Source organism: Mizuhopecten yessoensis, unplaced genomic scaffold, assembly GCF_002113885.1.
Source record: "Mizuhopecten yessoensis strain PY_sf001 unplaced genomic scaffold, ASM211388v2 scaffold10985, whole genome shotgun sequence".
Taxonomy (NCBI): domain Eukaryota; kingdom Metazoa; phylum Mollusca; class Bivalvia; order Pectinida; family Pectinidae; genus Mizuhopecten; species Mizuhopecten yessoensis.
Window position 1 is genome coordinate 1,620,872 of NW_018408820.1, and position 22,145 is coordinate 1,643,016.

Sequence of the window (22,145 nt, forward strand, 5' to 3'; positions counted from 1 at the left end):
CAAATGGATAGACTCATGAACAATTTTTATTAAATATAATTCGATTCTGTATACGCTTCATGTTGTTAAGCCCGACCAGCGTTTGTCTTTTTGTGTCAATAGCAAGCAAGTATGATGAACATTTAAATATCATTTTATTCAATAATCTAATATGCATTTCTATATATTAAAAAAAATACTTGTAAAAATATATTGTTAAATATATATATGCATTGCACATTCTTGACAATGTTCGTAGCAAGTAATTAAACATAACATACATTTATAGCAGAAACTATTATATTGGCTCAGAGACTAGGGTATTTTATGACATAATATATAAACATATTCAAATAATAGTACAAAGTTGCATACACATTCGGTGTATTCAAGATTTAACGAGTGATATATAGCTAGTCAAATCTCTCGCCATAATCCACTTATACACGCACAGCTCTTCAGAACATATTACTTTCACTGCATTTGAAATATTGAATAAAATACTCATTACATCAGTGTTCAAACAATCAAGATTCGGATAAAAACTGACCCTGTTTAGAGATTCCGACTACAGGCAATCCTAACCGAACAAAGATGTCCAACGATTTCGTCAAAATCTTAGTTTAAATTAAAAAAAAATCGTTCAAACTTCTGCCAGCAATTCTATGTATGGGACTAGGTGATTATGATACAGTCATACTGGGTAGTTACCTGTTTACAAAGCTCATGTGCTCAATATATGGATTTGCATACACTGTGAAATGACAAATCAAGCATTCGTCGTTATACAAAAGAAATTGATATTGTAGTTCAATCAAAGAGACTATATTTGGATGTTGAAACATATCACATGACTATGTTCATTTTTATTATGTGTAAGAGGTTGTGGTTATGGTTGAGGAAATCGTTAACCATAAACATAATTCTTGGAAAAGCACTACTCCAAATTGCCGACAAAGATTTAGAAAGGAAACATTTTATTTTAACATCACACGACTTATCATTATTCCACTTTCAACACTCTATTTTCTGCTCAGTAAATTTACGGCATTTAACGCATTCATAGACACTAGTTTAAGTAGTGAAGAGTGAAGATCGATGGAGCTTCACCCTGTATTTTCCTCAAAACGCGGCAAAAGGTTAAACAGTAGGATACAACATCCGTTAAAAGTTGAATGTCATCAATTCTTTTGAAACTACTTATGTAAACTATGTGTGAAATGTTAACACAGTGTGATAAGACAAGACTAGGTCGATCATTTGATGTACATCAAAATAATATCGTGGTCGCGTAACGGAAAACATTGGCTAGCTTTGAAGTTGGGTGTTGCTCCTCTGTAATCTTCAAAAGGACAGTTATCAGCCAGCTAGCGATTGGTCAGGTTTGTTCATCTGAGACCAATCAAACAGCTATATTCTTGACTTTAATTTTGCTATGACATATTCCAGAGGTGCAGAGAGCGTAAGTGAGGGCTACCCATGCAGTATCGAGTATATCCTGACAACGAAATAACATAATAAAATAAATTCAGACGGGGCTCTCCAGAAGCCGATTTCTTCGCGCACGCCTTCTCATTAAGTGGTGCATTGTCGTATACTTAATAGGAAACAGTATAAGGACTACATTGTTTAGCAACGATTGAGATCAATCACTATATGTGAGAGATGACACTCAATTGCAGGGCTGATGTTGCGTTGATATGCCATGGTAAGTCCACAAAGATGATTAAACCTGAAGATGAAGATTAGACGACGACGAACCTGGAAATTGTGCTTTCTGGTGGAAAGCCGCGTCGATGTTGTTCTTTAGTTTAAAAGTATCTTATTCAATAGCCAAGCGAAAAGAACGAGTAAAGCCAGAAAAAAAGTCTGCAAAGGGGGACAACAGGTGAAAAACACGCCCATCAATATTCAGACACGTTAGGAACTCGCACGTACATACTGTTTTTTTTTCTGGGCGAAAACAGTCATACACTTAACACAATACGTTGTAGGAATTATGTATCATTATTTTTTAACATGCTTAACTGCCCATCAACACAGGAGAGGTCACTGGGGCCAATGAATGGTCAACAAAAACAAATGAGAAATACACATGATTACTTCTGACCTGAGAAAAATATAATCTAATTTCAAATTAAACATATCAAATATCAGTCTTACCAGTGGAGCTCGCACGTGCTAGACGCTTGCGAAATAGGAAACAGGATTTTTTTTTATCCACGAGTCATTTATGTTAAACCATACTTAATATCGTACTCAAAGTCATGTATTACAGGAAGGACAGAAGTCATACGGTGTTCGTCAACGGTTTACGGTAGAACCGTGAGTAGGGAACATCTTGTCAATTCATCATATTTGAAACAAAAATTTCAAACATGTGAATTTTGCAACGTGGTATTTTGTTACTGGATAGAGTAACTACGTTTGACACGCTATACTGCTGCATAGAGTAAGATCCTTTCTAGGGTGCTTGCCTTCACGGAAAACTTTTCAATAAAGTATTACTTTGTAATATCTACATAGCACATGAACGTGTCAGTTTAAACCTATACTTTCCAGGTTTTCGTTAAGAATAATGTCACTGATTGCATCGAACACAAACTGAATGTTGTTGGTATCAGTCGCACATGTGAAGTGACAGTAAATTTCCTTGTTCTCGCGTCTGTTGGTGCTCACAAACTGAAACTGAATGTATGGTCCTGTCTCTGCGAAGGTGTTCTGACCTAAAATGAAAAAAAAATGCTTACCATCTCCTTTCACGTGTTCAGCTGTCTTTATTACTAATTGTGTTTGGCGTTTACATCCGCATTGGGATACCTGCTGTATATAATTTTGCTGACTTTTGTGTAACACTTCTTTGATTATTATCTAGGTATTGTATTTATAACTTGAATACATTTCTAGGTTGGCACAACCTTCAAATATTTCCATTAGTTAAAATTATTCAACAAATCGACGTCATTGTTCAATTCACAAAGTGACGTAATACTTTTTGTTTAGAATATCTTTTCAATACACCAACGATAAAACTATACTAAAAGATGAATGCATGTTACACTATTGTAATAAATATAAAACAATACAATACCTTGATAATCGGAGAAACAAACTGTGAGTGGTGATCGAGATATCTTATCCTTGAACAAGTCCGTCTTGTTCAGGAAAAGGATCATGGAGGTCTTCACGAACCACGTGTTGTTGCAGATGGAATCAAACAGTCGTAAACTCTCACCCATTCGGTTCTGAAACCATTTACAAATTACATAATTATACAGCTTATTGACAGTCATATTTTATAATTAATTGATGCAGTTTTTATTACTTGTATTCCTCTTCCATATTGCAGAATTAAGATTTGTATGCTTGGGGTTTAACGTCCTTACACCAACCAGTCATATGAAGAAGGCTGCCCAGGGAGACACCACCGGGAAAAGACAGTAGACAGAAAGGATAGGAAACTAAAAAGAAAATGCTAAGTGTTGCAATAGTTGAAGCAGATCAAATTTCATCTCCCCCGCCGTGTCCCCTGTGTCAAAAGCACAGACGAAAACCCCCGATTNCCTCCTACGATCATACAGTCCGATACAGCATGCTTGTTCTTTCCTCGAACCTGCACTGGTTTGCAGATTTAAGAGGTTGTTTAAATTGTCGTTTGTAGCAAAATGGTGAAACGGTTCAACACAAAGGTGACAAGATGGCACAATGGTAAAATGCTGATATCGCATGGCAATTAGCGATTTATTTGTTGTGTGTGCTTGAATTTGTTATACCCCTTATGAAATTCAAGTCATTTAGGGCCAAACAACACTATAAAAGCAGACGTTCAAAAAAAGAAAAACATCGAACATAAACTAAATACGTCAAAAGGGGTAAAAATCCAAAGCATGCATCAATGGAAAATAAATTGGTATTAAAATTCACCATATCATATTGTAAGTATCCAGTAAGTTTACAGGATCCTATAAAATATCCTATAATGGCACAGAAACTGTAAAAATTCAATGTTGATTTACTATAAAATTAAACACGCATTGTTTGAAATCATCAGTTAGTGAAAGTGAGAGTTAAAATAGTTTTCCCGTTTAGTTGCCTTACCACGTCTTCGTCCTCAATTAAGGTCAAATCATATTCACTCATAGCAACAATAAACAGAATTGACGTCACGTCCTGAAAACAATGGATCCACTTCTTCCTCTCTGTTCGTTGTCCTCCGACGTCGATCATTCTATAAACATAGTATTAAATTCTGATATTGTTTAGTAAGATATCTTGAACTAGTGATTTATTGTCACTTTGCTTTTCACGTTTCATAAATTTAACACAGGTATGGACATTGTAATATCGTGTAAATTTCGATAAAGCATTTTCATGCATGTTTATAAATAAAACATTGACATGGTAGTAAAAATGTTATAAAAAGAAGTGTCGGCTTTCATTCCAATAAACAAATACATGATTTCGACAGTTACATTCTTTAATGATACAAAGTATGCTGTAATATTTCTTAAAATACACATTTTGTTGTATGAGAAATCCTATTGATGGTAAGCTTGAACAATGAGGAAATAGCGCTGGTAAAGCTGACAATGCTTACTTAAAATGCGCGCTTTTAAACAGGAACCTGGACTCGACTATCCCTGTTGTTTTGACTCGTGTTCGTAACACGTCCTGGGTGCTCGGTATATATCCGGTCGTGGATATCCTTTCCAATTCATTCAGGTAACTGGTGAGTAAACATGGACATCACATTTAATTATACACACGTATACATGTTGATACGGTTATACAGATGGCTTACTGTGATGTTGTGTGTTTATGATAAATACACAGACAGTATAAGGTTGTGGTGTTTCATAAATGGTGTAACTCGAATTCATTCTGACATAGTTTATACTAAATATCATGAAGCTTAAATATAAATGATCAGTTGTCGCCTGAAGCTGTACGTGTGTGACGCCGTACAGACTTTTATCGTAGGCACATTTATCTTTATAATATATTCTACAGTTTTTCCGAACACTGAAGACACGGATATTTCATTCTTTGGCTTTCTGCATCTTTGAACTAACTTTTTAAAGTGCTTCCTTTCTTCGTGTTTCTAGTGATTATAGTTTTATTTTTGTATGTGATCAGTTTTGTTTTGGTTTTTGTTTGTTTAACATCCTAATAACAGGTTAGGTTAATTAAGGACGTGCCTCCATGTATGTTGTGTATGCATGCATGTGTGCATGTGTGCCGGAGGCAGGGTATGTTGTTGTATTTTCCTCCTTGTGGTAGCGTGGATCTGATGCCGACTTTATAGTGCTCTCTCACTGAAATACTAAGACCAAGACACCCATCGCAGCATTCCGTCCGGTCACATTATACTGACAACGAGTGAACCAATTGTTGCCATTTCCCCAATTTCTTAACACTAAGCAGGGAATAACAATTACCATTTTTACTAACTTTTGTGTGTTCCGTCCCGGGGACAGAGTCCCTTGCCTTTCACACCTGGGCGAACGTTCAAAATTAAAGCCAAAAGTGAGGTATTGCCAAGCAAAGCACAAGGAAATAAAAGGTAGTTTTAAGTAAAGAGAAATAGAAAGATCACAACTATTGTAATGGGTGCAGCAGATTTGTGTTGGTCGCTTTTGTGTCTCCAAGTAAAGGGCACAAAATCAAATCCCAAGTTCTGCAGAGGGTTCCCACACAAGTTCCATGCAGGGGTGTTTGTACTGTATTGAGTGGTTTGTGCTTTTTTATATGACGAGGTTGTGGTATTATATGTGATGAGGTTTTGGTATAATATTGAGTAGGTGGAGGGATTTTTATAAGACGAGGTTGCGTTTTTGTATGTGATGAGATTTTAGTATTGTAGAGGGTGGATTGTTGGTTTTTTAAGACGAGTTTTTAGTTTTGTATGAGGCGGGGTTCCAGAACTTTGCACCTTAGCCGTTGCAGATTGCTTGACAATTAATTATCATCATTGATATTGGATTCAGCCAACAAACACAGGTTATAAGGGACAATAAAAGTAAATTAAACATGTCTAAGGAAATGAAATTAGTGCCAATAAAAGTAGATAAAACATATTTAAGGGAATGGCATAAAAAGGTTAAATACAAACGTAAACTTGAAAACCAGTGACTAAGGTTATTAATACAGACCAACATTGTTTAGGATAGATTAGAATTGTTGAGATATTCACCGTTTCGAGAAGAGATATGAGATTTGCTAAATTTTTATAAAACAAATTTCTCATGTTGGCTGAATGTCAATGCAATGTAATTACAAGTGTTTTTAACTGTAAACGGTTCGTGATACAAAATAAAGGTGTGCAAAATGTTAAAACTAGCGAAATCGGAAAAAACCTTCGTAGTTATATTACAAGTCGCGCTTGGGCGATTTTATACAATGATAAATTACAACACATCAATTTAAAAACAAAAAAATAACAACCAACTAAATGCCATTCAGAGTATCTTCCGTTGAAGTAGTAAACAAGCTGTTCTGGTGTGACTCACTATTCTGCAGAATCGTTGAGTTGGTATTCCCGGGAACGACTGACACAGGTCTGTACTCCCCCGTCACCCCATAACCGTTGTAGGATATCCGCTACAGGACTCAGGCCTCCATCCATGTTATACTCAAATAAATGGCGCGCATCCTCCTGGTTAAAACAATATATAATAACGGTAACATTCAGTAAGGATAAATCAGATATAACAATATCAAGATTTGTTTTTTTGATTAGTTATCGCTGAAATTAAAAAAATACTTACCTTTATACAGCGCATACAATTCAAATAACATTAAGAACAATGACTATCGTAAAGATAACACAAATAAAACGGTAACTGTCTTGTAATTAAAACAAATTGTTTCTTTTCTGCATTCAAAAGAATGTAGAAGACTGTGTACTAAAAACAATTATTTCCGCAAGGGAGAGGGCTTGTATTCGCATTACACCTGTTGTCCAATTCCTTTTGAATTTGTATAAGATGCAATATTCAATAAAATGTTATCTTTCCAGAAGGGAGGATTGTGTACATTCCCCCATTAATTTCTATATTCTGCCTATATCACACTACTAATGCCCCCAGCCCACTCCCATGGTTTATTTTTCAAACATGGAGAGAACAATGAAGATGGTGCTACTCAGGTGAAATGGAGGTCCTGTTTCACTTCACAAGTGATTATAATGCTACAGTAGAAACTAGGAATGTTGTTTCTATATCTGACGATAATTATCACAACACAGTATTAAATACCGGACTAGGTAATTATACTGACAGCGTGTTCAGGATCTTGAAAGTCTATCTTCAGATTTCCCATAGCTCTGATGATGGTGGTCATGGACTGGTAAATGTTGCTATACACCACTGGTCGGTATTCCATACACTCCTCTGGCGTATATCCTCGGTCATGGATGATTCTGTAATGGTAATAGCATTCCAAGAAAATGAGAACACAATCAGCAAAAAAAAAAAAAAAAAAANCTAACGTAGATCACTTAAACGAAGGTGATTAACTTCATCCATAACCTATTAGGCTTTCTCGACAACATTGTTTTGTTGTGTAGTTTGGCTTTTGGCTGTTGGTAGTAACGTTGTTGTTGTTGATTCTTATCAGAAAATCTTAGATCACTTAAAACAACGGTGATTAACTTAAATCATTGGGCATTATCGACGAAAAAGCAACATTTTAAACCTTGGAATGATTATTATAACTTGTTAACAAATTGGTTATTGTCTGTTTGTACGTCACAATATGTGTATTATGTCAACACATAACAATATATACGCATATCATATCCAAAAGCAGTCGAGTGATCGGGAATATGCTGACGCATTTATGAACATTTCGTGAACGTTGGAAACGAAATATACACACAGGCTGCAAAATATCTAAATTCACTTCTCAAATCACTTTGAGTGGTAAAATTGTACATTACATGAACACTAAATGGACACTTACTTCATTTGTTTTAAAATTGTACTCTTCCCAGACTCCCCAGCACCTGGAATGGAAATGATATAGGTTTGATGACGATGCATTGAAGACAATAGATATTATTCTAAAGTGATCAAAATCATCTTAATTTCGTTTCCATATCATTTGAGATTTGTAAAACTCATGCTCAAGTTTTCTTTATTTGTCGATAAAGCCTCACTTAAATATAAGCGTTAACAGTAGGTTTCTAACTTTTTGGCCCCAATCATCACAGATTCTTAGACGGACAACATAGCCGTATGAAGCAGTATGATTTCTTGTTGACATACTGTATTTATTACCAAATTTGAAAAGATGCGGTCACCTGTTTGTGTGTAATTATCATCTTTGATATCTCTGATAGTTTCAAACAAGATTTAACAATCTGTATAATTTAGAAATAATCAACATATGTGCGTGCATTATGGTGGAATATATAACGAGGGTGAGAAAATGTTGTTAAAAATAATTAACGAAGGCCGCTTGCGTGCGCACTATTTCACGTGCATTGGATATTGGCACGCGCATGGTATATCGCTCAATAGTGCACTCTTTTTAACCAATGAAAACCGTCGTTACATCACAGACGTGGTAGAATTGTCTATAAACAATTACAAAGCCAAAATCATGGAAATTGGTAAATAATAGGTAAATACGGAAGTAAACGAAGTTTGCTTACAAAAGTGAATAGAATCAAACGTTAAATATAAAATCTTCCAATTTTTCAAGAACAACATGACCCAACTAGAGAACGTCACATAATAACAGGGCCCACCTAGAGAACGTCCCTTAACAACAATACCACACCTCAGGACCCTGCTTAAATTAGCTCACTAAACCTCACTACAGAGCCCTGCTAAACTACACTCAATACACCACTACTTAGCTACATAACTCACTTAGGCTCTTCTGAACTGCAAGGTCAATTACTTGGCCCTATTTACTTAACTACAAGAGGTCAGAGGATTTTATTATGTCCCAAACATGGAGTGGAACTTCTGCTTGTTATATTTGATAATGAAATCCATGATTCTAGTATACCATGACACACATTCGCAATGGAACTTCAGATGATTTAGGGCGATAATTTGTTAATTGCTTATTTGATATTTTGTCTTCATTATAAAGAAAAAGTCACAAGAAATGCTTAATAAAACAAAAATTCCAGTTATTTGAAATTAGCAATGGATGAGGTAGAGCAGCATCTTATATGGTTACTACATCACAGCAGTTCATTATGTGTTACCTCCCTTCAGCCTCATTGGCGTGTCGTGCTAACAAGATTATTGAATTTAATTACTTCAAAAGCACGAATTTTATAGTTCTACACTACATGGACATACATTTATTTATCAGTTGTATTATGCAATAGTTACGTGAAACGTAACATTCTTCCTAAAAATGTTTTATTGATACCGTTTGTATAAGAATTAACTCCTTTTAATACCTTCATTAGCATAAAGCTGACAACATAAAATATTTCTACCAGGCAATATCGTCCTGGGTTTTTATGTTCGTAAATACTGAACGCTGCTGTAATAAAAGTCTTTATTTAAACACACATTACATGGTTTGTTTCCTGTTGTAAAGGAGTGGGACAGTTGTATCACTTTCAACATTATACATATGCTCTAATCGTACACACCCGTTCCTCGTTATAGAGTCGTACACTACACAGTCACTTTCACATGTGCATTACCTAGGCTTCAGGCGTAAGTATAGCATTTCCTTAATACCAAAGAGGTTTTACTAGTTTCATAATGATACGGAGACTTCTGCCCGAGCACGTAGATATCACGATAGCAACATGCATACTTCACATACTTAAAGGGTTAACATGGGATTGGGGAAATTACCACCATTACAAATAACCCATGACATCATGCTAAAAACGTTTTCAACAGATGATGATAAACAAAAAACTAAATAACTAAGGACGATCAAAGAATAGTTCTAAGCCGACCATGTTGTTAAAAGCAGGTGTCCGGTATAGGAGATACTCTATATTTGATGTAACTCAACAGGTGCCTGGCATCATACTGTTTTTGAGACAAATGTGACCATATCAAACAATAAAATGTTATGAGTGTCATGCACACTTAAAATAAAATCACTGCAATCGCGTATTCTAAAGGGCATACCACATGTACAAATCATTGTAAAACACAAACTAGTATGGGAATGGAGAGGTTTAATTATAACACAGTGATAAACTAGAAAAGTAAAAATAGCATGTGTAGGAAAGTGAGCGTTACTTAAGTATACGTTACAAACTTGTGTGGGAAGTAAAGGATTTATAAGGCGTAACAAACTAGCATGAGGAGGGTTCTATGTAGAATTACAAGTAATGAAAGGAAGGAAGTATTATTAAAACATAACAAACTGCTGTGGGGAAAAACTGTGTAATAAAAAGTAGCAGGACAAGATGGGTCAATATAGCGCAGAACTGTGTGTGAAAGGTAGATTTAGTTTAACGTTACAACATAGCAATATGAAAATGAAAGGTTCAGTGTAACGTAACAACAGGTTTGTGACAGGAAGGTTCAATGTAACGTAACAACAGGTTTGGGACAGGAAGGTTGAATGTAACGTCACAACATGTTTGGGACAGGAAGGTTCATTGTAACGTAACAACAGGTGTGGGACAGTAGGGTTCAATGTAACGTCACAACATGTTTGGGACAGGAAGGTTCAATGTAACGTAACACCAGGTTTGGGACAGGAAGATTCAATGTAACGTAACAACAGGTGTGGAACAGGAAGGTTCAATGTAACGTTACAATAGGTTAGGGAATGGAAGGTTCAATATAATGTAACAACAGGTGTGGAACAGGAAGGTTCAATGTAACATAACAACAGGTTTGGGACAGGAATGTTCAGTGTAACGTAACAACAGGTTTGGGACAGGAATGTTCAGTGTAATGTCACAACAGGTTTGGGACAGGAAGGTTCAATATAACGTAACAACAGGTTTGGGACAGGAATGTTCAGTGTAACGTAACAACAGGTTTGGGACAGGAAGGTTCAATATAATGTAACAACAGGTTTGGGTCAGGAAGGTTAAATGTAACGTAACAACAGGTGTGGGACAGGAAGGTTCAATGTAACGTCACAACAGGTTTGGGGCAGGAAGGTTCAATGTAACGTCACAACAGGTTTGGGACAGAAAGGTTCATTGTATCGTCACAACAGGTGTGGGACAGGAAGGTTGAATGTAACGTCACAACAGGTTTGGGACAGGAAGGTTCAATGTAACGTCACAACAGGTTTGGGACAGGAAGGTTCAATGTAACGTAACAACAGGTTTGGGACAGGAAGGTTCAGTGTAACGTAAAACATGTTTGGGACAGGAAGGTTCAATTAAGCGTAACAACAGGTTTGGGACAGGAAGGTTCAATGTAACGTTACAACTTGTTTGGGACAGAAAGGTTAAATGTAACGTAACAACATGTTTAGGACAGGAAGGTTCATTGTCACTTAAAATAAAATCACTGCAATCGCGTATTCTAAAGGGCATACCACATCTACAAATCATTGTAAAACACAAACTAGTATGGGAATGGAAAGGTTTAATTATAACACAGTGATAAACTAGAAAAGTAAAAATAGCATGTGTAGGAAAGTGAGCGTTACTTAAGTATACGTTTCAAACTTGTGTGGGAAGTAAATGATTTATAAAACGTAACAAACTAGCATGAGGAGGCTTCTATGTAGAATTACAAGTAATGAAAGGAAGGAAGTATTATTAAAACATAACAAACTGCTGTGGGGAAAAACTGTGTAATAAAAAGTAGCAGGACAAGATGGGTCAATATAGCGCAGAACTGTGTGTGAAAGGTAGATTTAGTTTAACGTTACACCAGTAATAGGGAAGAAATGTTAAATGAAGCGAAGCAACATGTGTGAAAATGAAAGGTTCAGTGTAACGTAACAACAGGTTTGGGACAGTAGGGTTCAATGTAACGTCACAACATGTTTGGGACAGGAAGGTTCAATGTAACGTAACAACAGGTGTGGAACAGGAAGGTTCAATGTAACGTTACAATAGGTTAGGGAATGGAAGGTTCAATATAATGTAACAACAGGTTTGGGACAGGAAGGTTCAATGTAACGTCACAACAGGTTTGGGACAGAAAGGTTCAGTGTAACGTTACAACAGGTTTGGGACAGGAAGGTTCAATGTAACGTAACAACATGTTTAGGACAGGAAGGTTCATTGTCACTTAAAATAAAAAATCACTGCAATCGCGTATTCTAAAGGGCATACCACATGTACAAATCATTGTAAAACACAAACTAGTATGGGAATGGAAAGGTTTAATTATAACACCGTGATAAACTAGAAAAGTAAAAATAGCATGTGTAGGAAAGTAAGCGTTACTTAAGTATACGTTACAAACTTGTGTGGGAAGTAAATGATTTATAAAACGTAACAAACTAGCATGAGGAGGGTTCTATGTAGAATTACAAGTAATGAAAGGAAGGGAGTATTATTAAAACATAACAAACTGCTGTGGGGAAAAACTGTGTAATAAAAAGTAGCAGGACAAGATGGGTCAATATAGTGCAGAACTGTGTGTGAAAGGTAGATTTAGTTTAACGTTACACCAGTAACAGGGAAGAAATGTTAAATGAAAGGTTCAGTGTAACGTAACAACAGGTGTGGGACAGGAAGGTTCAATGTAACGTAACAACAGGTTTGTGACAGGAAGGTTCAATGTAACGTAACAACAGGTTTGGGACACGAATGTTCAGTATAACGTAACAGCAGGCGTGGGACAGGAAGGTTCAATGTAACGTCACAACAGGGTTGGGACAGGAAGGTTCAATGTAACCTCACAACAGGTTTGGGACAGAAAGGTTCAGTGGAACGTAAAAAAAGGTTTGGGAATGGAAGGTTCAATGTAACAAAATATCTTGTGTACAACAGGTTTGGGACAGGAATGTTCAATGTAACGTCACAACAGGTTTGGGACAGGAATGTTCAATGTAACGTCACAACAGGTTTGGGACAGAAAGGTTCAGTGTAACGTAAAAAAAAGGTTTGGGAATGGAAGGTTCAATGTAACAAAATATCTTGTGTGGGAAAGGAAGGTTCAGTGTTACGGAACAACAGGTTTTTGAATGGAAGGTTCAATGTAACGTAACAATAGTAATTGGGATGTAAGTTCCAATATAAAAAACAGGTTTGGGAAACGAAGTAACAAACATAAGAAAGGAAGGGCTAGTATAACGTAATAACAGACATGAGAAAGGAAGGGCAAGTATAACGTAATAACAAACATGAGAAAGTAAGGGCTAGTATAACGTAATAACAAACATGAGAAAGGAAGGGCTAGTATAACGTAATAACAGACATGAGAAAGGAAGGGCAAGTATAACGTAATAACAAACATGAGAAAGGAAGGGTAAGTATAACGTAATAACAAACTTGAGAAAGGAAGGGCAAGTATAACGTAATAACAAACATGAGAAAGTAAGGGCTAGTATAACGTAATAACAAACATGAGAAAGGAAGGGAAACAAGTATAACGTAATAACAAACATGAGAAAGGAAGGGCAACAAGTATAACGTAATAACAAACATGAGAAAGGAAGGGTTGATTTGCGGATAGATGACTACAGTAGGGAATGAATGTCGCTGTATACACTTAACACTAGTTTGTAGCTTGTATATATATATAATCTATGCTGTATTATTTCCTTGTACGTTAAGTGCCTCGCTGTATACCAAGGCCGGAAGTCCACCTCATAATGTGTATTTAAGTGTAGGTTTTCCAGCTAGACAAGTAAGTATACAATGTGTCAGGCGATTTTTACATTATAGTGTGCATTATTGTTTCTATATACTATAGCACCTCGGATATAGGACAAAGATAAAAACATGAATTTTGACCTATTAGCTAAACATCTCCCAGTGTAAAATATAACCACTGACAGGGTGGTCATAACTCAAGATAACAATCCAAGCGTCTCTCAAATCTAAACTCCTTATCCTGTGTTGGATAGTAGGAGGGGCGTGGAGAGAAGACGGGTGTCATCGGTCCGAATATTATCACATTTTGCCATTGTCCTGAACTGTCCTATTATATTTGAGGAGAAGGTAGCAGTTGTACGTACAAATACAGTTGTGTATGGAAAATAAGATGAGAAAATTGAGTTTTAACGCTGTATGTTCTCTTGAATTAAATGTCTATTAATTTGGTTGTATCCATTCTAAACGACCTCAAAATGATACGTTTAGATATATGGTGTACATTGAAATTATGAGGATATAAAGTTATCAATGTGCTATTTGTAAACGGATTGACCGTCATTTTGACAGCGTAAACGTGCTTTCAACGTAAAAACAGGTGTGGGAAAGGAAGGTTCAATGTAACGTAACAACAGGTTTGGGAAACAAAGGTTCAATGTAACGTCACAACAGGTTTGGGAAAGGAAGTTAAATGTAACGTCACAACAAGTTTGGGAAAGGAAGTTAAATGTAACGTCACAACAAGTTTGGGAAAAGAAGTTAAATGTAACGTCACAACAGGTTTGGGAAAGGAGGTTCATTTGAGGAATAAAAGTGTAGTGATATTTAGCTGTAAAACCCAGGATCTGACCATGACGCAACATCTATTGTAATTATGAATGACAACCGAATGATATTTGCGGTGCTTTGGTTTAGATGGTACGAGTCACATCCTGGTTTGTTTTGAACTTACGCTGTTTAGAAGATGTGTAACAAACATGTATCTAAATTGATATTAGTCATCTCTCCCAGACGTTCACCATTATAAAAGTCTATGTGTGTGGTGTGTGTGTATTTGTGGTTTGTTAATGTCTACAAAAGATGCATTTTCATTGCATGAGAAAAACATGACATTCGTTCAGAAAGTTATAGTGACATAGTGCTGCCATACTTTGATTGATACACTCAAAATAAAATAAGCTTGTAACTTTACACTCGAATCGGGGACCTTCTTATGATTTACGACAATCAATGCAGAGCCCGTTCTGTAACACAGATCATGTCTTGCGGTATTTAGTCAACCACTGGTACATATATAGGAGTATCACATTATTAAGCTATCAAGAACATGACATGTTGATCGACGCCACCTGTCAAATTTACCTATAAGCTATCCTTCTAAGTCGTACGTCACATTTACCTTAACCCTCGCTCCGTCACTGTAACTTTTAAACAACCCCGAGTTAATTTTTAATCTCAATTTTTTGTATACAAGATCCACAATGTATGAATGTCGTTCGTTTCAGAAATGATAAATCAAAGCTACAGCGTTTCCGAAAAAAAACCCCAATTTTGCAGTGCACAGTAACAGTTTGTGGCAGTGATATTGGGATCCTTAACTAGTACAGTGATTTTTACAGTTAATGACTATGTTAACCCAACCAAATTTAAATGTAAAAATCCTATATGGTTCATTAAAAAGTTATGGTTTTACCTCTATTACGATCTGTTATATGGTAGGTTACACGTTTGATACATTAAGTTGACTAAAAATATGACTGCGATAATCGCAGTTTAATACTCTTTCGTCGAATATCACAGATTACTCCTCTATGGTTCACTGTTACAGTTAATATTACTCCTCTATGGTTCACTGTTGCAGTTGATATTACTCCTCTATGGTTCACTGTTACAGTTTATATTAGCCCTATATGGTTCATTATTACAGTTTATATTAGCCCTATATGGTTCACTGTTACAGTTAATATTACTCCTCTATGGTTTACTGTAACAGTTAATATTAATCCTCTATGGTTCACTGTTACAGTTAATATCACTCATCTATGGTTCATTGTTACAGTTTATATTAGCCCTATATGGTTCACTGTTACAGTTTATATTAGCCATATATGGTTCACTGTTCAAGTTAATATTACTCCTCTATGGTTCAATGTTACAGTTTATATTACTCCTCTATTGTTCGCTGTTACAGTTTATATTACTCCTCAATGGTTCACTGTTACAGTTTATATCACTCCTCTATGATTCACTGTTACAGTTAATATTAATCCTCTATTGTTCACTGTTACAGTTAATATCACTCCTCTATGGTTCACTGTTACAGTTAATATCACTCGCTATGGTTCACTGTTACAGTTTATATTACTCCTCTATGGTTCACTGTTACAGTTAATATTACTCCTCTATGGTTCACTGTTACAGTTAATATAACTCCTCTATGGTTCACTGTTACAGTTAATATAACTCCTCTATGGTTCACTGTTACAGTTAATATTACTCCTCTATGGTTCACTGTTACAGTTAATATAACTCCTCTATGGTTCACTGTTAAAGTTTATATAACTCCTCTATGGTTCACTGTTATAGTTTATATTAATCCTCTATGGTTCACTGTTACAGTTAATATTACTCCTCTATGGTTCACTGTAACAGTTAATATTAATCCTCTATGGTTCACCGTTACAGTTAATATCACTCCTCTATGGTTCACTGTTACAGTTTATATTACTCCTCTATGGTTCATTGTTACAGTTTATATTACTCCTCAATGGTTCACTGTTACAGCTTATACTAATCTTCTATGGTTCACTGTTACAGCTTATACTAATCTTCTATGGTTCACTGTTACGGTTTATATCACTCCGCTATGGCTCACTATTACAGATTATATCACTCCGCTATGGTTCATTGTTACAGTTAATATTAATCCTGTATGGTTCACCGTTACAGTTAATATCACTTCTCTGTGGTTCACTGTTACAGTTATACTAATCTTCTATGGTTCACTGTTACAGTTTATCTTACTCCTCTATGGTTCACTGCTACATTTTATATCACTCCACTATGGTTCACTGTTACAGTTTATACTAATCTTCTATGGTTCACTGTTACAGTTAATATTACTCCTCTATGGTTCATTGTTACAGTTAATATTACTCCTCTATGGTTCACTGTTACAGTTTATATTAATCCTCTATGGTTCACTGTTACAGTTTATATCACTCCGCTATGGTTCACTATTACAGTTTATATCACTCCGCTATGGTTCACTGTTACAGTTTATATTACTCCTCTATGGTTCACTGTTACAGTTAATATTACTCCTCTATGGTTCACTGTTACAGTTTATATTAATCCTCTATGGTTCACTGTTACAGTTTATATCACTCCGCTATGGTTCACTATTACAGTTTATATCACTCCGCTATGGTTCACTGTTACAGTTTATATTACTCCTCAATGGTTCACTGTTACAGTTAATATTACTCCTCTATGGTTCACTGTAACAGTTAATATTAATCCTCTATGGTTCACTGTTACAGTTAATATCACTCCTATATGGTTCACGGTTACAGTTTATCTTACTCCTCTATGGTTCACTGCTACATTTTATATCACTCCTCTATGGTTCACTGTTACAGTTTATATCACTCCTCTATGGTTCATTGTTACAGTTAATATTACTCCTCTATGGTTCACTGTAACAGTTAATATTAATCCTCTATGGATCACCGTTACAGTTAATATCACTCCGCTATTGTTCACTGTTACAGTTAATATCACTCATCTATTGTTCACCGGTACAGTTAATATTACTCCTATATGGTTCACCGTTACAGTTAATATCACTCCTCTGTGGTTCACTGTTACAGTTTATATTACTCCTCTGTGGTTCACTGTTACAGTTAATATCACTCCTCTATTGTTCACCGTTACAGTTAATATTCCTCCTATATGGTTCACTGTTACAGTTAATATTCTGTTACAGTTAAAATCACTTCTCTGTGGTTCACTATATTAGCCCTATATGGTTCACTGTTACAGTTAATATTCTGTTACAGTTAAAATCACTTCTCTGTGGTTCACTATATTAGCCCTATATGGTTCACTGTTACAGTTAATATTCTGTTACAGTTAAAATCACTTCTCTGTGGTTCACTGTTACAGTTAATATCACTTCTCTGTGGTTCACTGCTTCAGTTAATATCACTCCTCTATGGTTCACTGCTACATTTTCTATCACTCCTCTATGGTTCACTGTTACAGTTCTTATCACTTCTCTGTGGTTCACTGTTTCAGTTAATATCACTCCTCTATTGTTCCCTGTTACAGTTAATATCACTCCTCTATGGTTCACTTTTACAGTTTATATTAATCCTCTATGGTTTACTGTTACAGTTTATACCACTCCGCTATGGTTCACTTTTACAGTTTATATCACTCCGCTATGGCTCTATGGTTCACTGTTACAGTTAATATCACTCCTCTATGGTTCACTGTTACAGTTAATATCACTCATCTATTGTTCACCGTTACAGTTAATATTACTCCTATATGGTTCACTGTTACAGTTAATATTAATCCACTATGGTTCACTGTTACAGTTTATATCACTCCGCTATGGTTCACTATTACAGTTTATATCACTCCGCTATGGTTCACTGTTACAGTTTATATTAATCCTCTATTGTTCACTGTTACAGTTTATATTACTCCTCTATAATTCATTGTTACAGTTTATATTACTCCTCTATGGTTCACTGTTACAGTTCTTATCACTTCTCTGTGGTTCACTGTTACAGTTAATATCACTCCTCTGTGGTTCACTGTTACAGTTCTTATCTCTTCTCTGTGGTTCACTGTTACAGTATGGTTCACTGTTACATTTAATATCACTCCTCTAATGTTCACTGTTACAGTTAATATTACTCCTCTATGGGTCACCGTTACAGTTAATATCACTCCTATATGGTTCACTGTTACAGGTTATATTACTCCTCTATGGCTCACTGTTACAGTTCTTATCACTTCTCTGTAGTTCACTGTTACAGTTTCTATTAATCCTCTATTGTTCACTGTTACAGTTAATATCACTCCTCTATGGTTCACTGTTACAGTTTATATTACTCCTCTATTGTTCACTGTTACAGTTAATATTAATCCTCTATGGTTAACTGTTACAGTTTATATTAATCCTCTATTGTTCACTGTTACAGTTTATATTACTCCTCTGTGGTTCACTGTTACAGTTAATATCTCTCCTCTATTGTTCACTGTTACACTGTTACAGTTTATATTACTCCTGTATGGTTCACTGTTACAGTTAATACCACTCCTCTATGGTTCACCGTTACCGTTAATATCACTCCTCTATTGTTCACTGTTCAAGTTAATATCACTCCTCTATGGTTCCCCGTTACAGTTAATATCACTCCTCTATGGTTCTCTGTTACAGTTAATATCACTCCTATATGGTTCACTGTTACAGTTTATATCACTCCGCTATGGTTCACTGTTACAGTTAATATTAATCCTCTATGGTTCACTATTACAGTTTATATCACTCCGCTATGGTTCACTGTTACAGTTAATATTATTCCTCTATTGTTCACTGTTACAGTTAATATCACTCCTATATGGTTCACTGTTACAGTTAATATTACTCCTCTATTGTTCACTGTAACAGTTTATATTACTCCTATATGGTTCACTGTTACAGTTAATATCACTCCTCTATGGTTCACTGTTACAGTTAATATTAATCCTCTATGGTTCACTGTTACAGTTTATATTACTCCTCTGTGGTTCACTGTTACAGTTTATATTACTCCTCTATTGTTCACTGTTACAGTTTATATTAATCCTCTATGGTTCACTGTTACAGTTTATATCACTCCCCTATGGTTCACTGTTACAGTTTATATCACTCCGCTATGGTTCACTGTAACAGTTTATATTACTCCTCTATGGTTCACTGTTACAGTTAATATTACTCCTCTATGGTTCACTGTTACAGTGAATATAACTCCTCTTTGGTTCACTGTGACATTTTATATCACTCCTCTATGGTTCACTGTTACAGTTTATATCACTCCGCTATGGTTCACTGTTACAGTTCATATTACTCTTGTATAGTTCACTTTTTCACTGTCACAGTCTATGTTCACTACTCTACGATTCACTGACGGTAGGCATAGCCTACCAAAATATGTCAACAATAAAACGTCTACCGTAACGGAATCTTTCATTTATTTTATTCAATTTGTTATATTTCAAGTTAACTGTCCCATGGTACACGGTTACAGTTAAGGTTAATTGTTCTATGGCTTATTGTAACAGTTCAGCTTTGGTTTAATGATTCAATAGAGTTTATTACTCCATGGTTCAGTATAGCAGTTCAGGTTTATCGCTTTATTGTTTAAGAATAGTGTTAACACAACCTCGTTTCCTGATTCAAGCAAATATATGTTAACCGTGTCATGGTTGTGTTATAACTGACAAGGAAATGACTTGGATGGTATATCTCTAGCCTGTCAGCATGTCTTGTTTATGCTATTGAATGATGTCTCAGTCAAATACACACATAGATAGACTTATTGTCACAATGATAATACTACGTATACTTACCTAGGAGTAGTAACTTAACTTCCCTGGAGATCTTACTGCCATCTGTGCGAAGTTCTTTATCAATCCGTTTGGATTCTTTCTCCTCTACAGTAAGAGCACACCCCATTTTTGATAAATCGTTTGGGTTAAATATAATAAATCTTGATAAAACACAGAACGTAAAACTTTTACACACAATAAAAATTAAAACTTCCTGGATAAATTCACCATCTTCCCGGGGAATACTCCATCATCACAAAACAATGTCCTTTACAGTTGTTACAATCATATATCACAATAAAAGTAGCATAGTATCAAGACAATGCTATTCTTATTTACTAAAATACACAAGTTTTGTCGAATTCCTAAGTCAATTAGTAAAATAGTTAGCAGATTCCTGTGGGCGTTTCCGATTTTCCTTGAAATAAAACTTCCTGCGTAGTATTCATTTGCCTGTATCACTTGGTTAAACTAATGTCCTGAATGTTCTGTAACTTGAATATATGCCTCTCCGTTCCACTAGCTGTGTTTATGATGTCTGTCCCCACATCATCCTAGAGTCCATCGCATTACTCGCCGGTCACAAGTAAACGGAGTACATGACTGAACCGAAGTATATAAACCAGTCGGAGCGTGAAAAGCAACTTAGTTACACATCCCCTCAAGGAAGAAAACTAAGAAGTGTGAGTAGAGATCAATTCAATTTCTTCCTTTTCCGGTTTAGTGTTGATGTATATACATACGTGTGTTTCACATAGCTATACACGCACGGATATGTATGAGAGACTTATCGCCCTTCATACATGCTCAGCTTTTTAAAGCAGGGGAAGTACATGTAAGGAGGCAGTACCCAAATCGGATCAGTACCCAAATAGGATCAGTACCAAAATCGATTCACTTTTTGCAAAAATACTTATAAATAAATAAATATGTCAACACATCAGTTATAACAATGATGTAGTCTTAGAATAGATAGTCATGCACCGTTTTTTTGTCTACAGATGATTAGTTTTTAAGTTCAAATAGCACAAGAAAAACCTAATTCAAACTCAAATATCGGTGTTTTTATCACGTTTTTAAAAAATGGCGCGTGCGACGACTATGCATTCTGTTTAGGACTATAGGAATAAATTCACACTATAGAAATACTTTTTGTCATTTAATTCTAAAGGTCATCATAAAATGTTAATATAGTGACAAAAAAATAATCATTTGATGCGTAAGATACCGCAAAATTCAAGCCTTGATCCAATTTGAGCTTTCTATAAATATCTCAAGTGAGCCCCGGGTGCTAATTTTGTTTGTAAGAACACTCATCGATATTCTTCCTTTGATACAACCATAAATAAATATACTTCCTCCTCAGATTTTTCAATGATTTAATAAAATGAAGGTTTGGTGATCCGATTTGGGTACTGTCACCTTAGGGGCTAGATTAAGATTTTTAAAAAATGATGATACATTTGTTGATGGTTTCGATAGAAAGGAACGACGTTATAATAGAATAGATATTAAAACCAAGTTAGATTTTTAACTGTTAATCAGCATATACATTCTTGTGCAAATGATAAGTTCCATGTAATTCCTTTATATCAAGCGACAGAAGACACTGTACAGCGAGAGTCAAAAGAAGCAGTGTTAATCGATATATTAAAATCTGATTTAAATTGTTCTAACAGCACAGATCGTTGCATGAATAAATAAAGAAAAATGTATGTGAAAAAGTCTGTTGCTTAACTCATGTCTGTAACTATCTATATATGTATCTATTTCTATAACACAATCTTTGTTGCTCCTTAAATGTTGACGTTTAAGTGCATTGTTAATT

At 35.5% G+C, this 22,145-nt stretch overlaps 1 protein-coding gene and 1 long non-coding RNA gene across 2 annotated transcripts in view; one reads left to right on the forward strand and one right to left on the reverse strand.

Moving 5' to 3' along the window:
- Positions 1 to 1,372: 1,372 nt before the first annotated feature.
- Positions 1,373 to 21,057, reverse strand: LOC110464342 (guanine nucleotide-binding protein G(i) subunit alpha-like). The gene is made up of 8 exons (XM_021519522.1): positions 20,339 to 21,057; positions 7,942 to 7,984; positions 7,258 to 7,399; positions 6,489 to 6,634; positions 4,577 to 4,705; positions 4,078 to 4,207; positions 3,071 to 3,224; positions 1,373 to 2,705 (listed from the first exon to the last, which is right to left on the reverse strand). Exons 1-8 carry the CDS (start codon positions 20,442 to 20,444, stop codon positions 2,518 to 2,520), a joined length of 1,038 nt encoding a protein of 345 aa, XP_021375197.1. The 5' UTR covers positions 20,445 to 21,057; the 3' UTR covers positions 1,373 to 2,517.
- The window catches only part of LOC110464345, a 43,670-nt gene continuing 42,441 nt past the window's right edge, over positions 20,917 to 22,145 (forward strand). The window contains exon 1 of the long non-coding RNA XR_002464490.1: positions 20,917 to 21,000. This is a non-coding gene — a long non-coding RNA (uncharacterized LOC110464345). The remainder of the gene's footprint in view (positions 21,001 to 22,145) is intronic.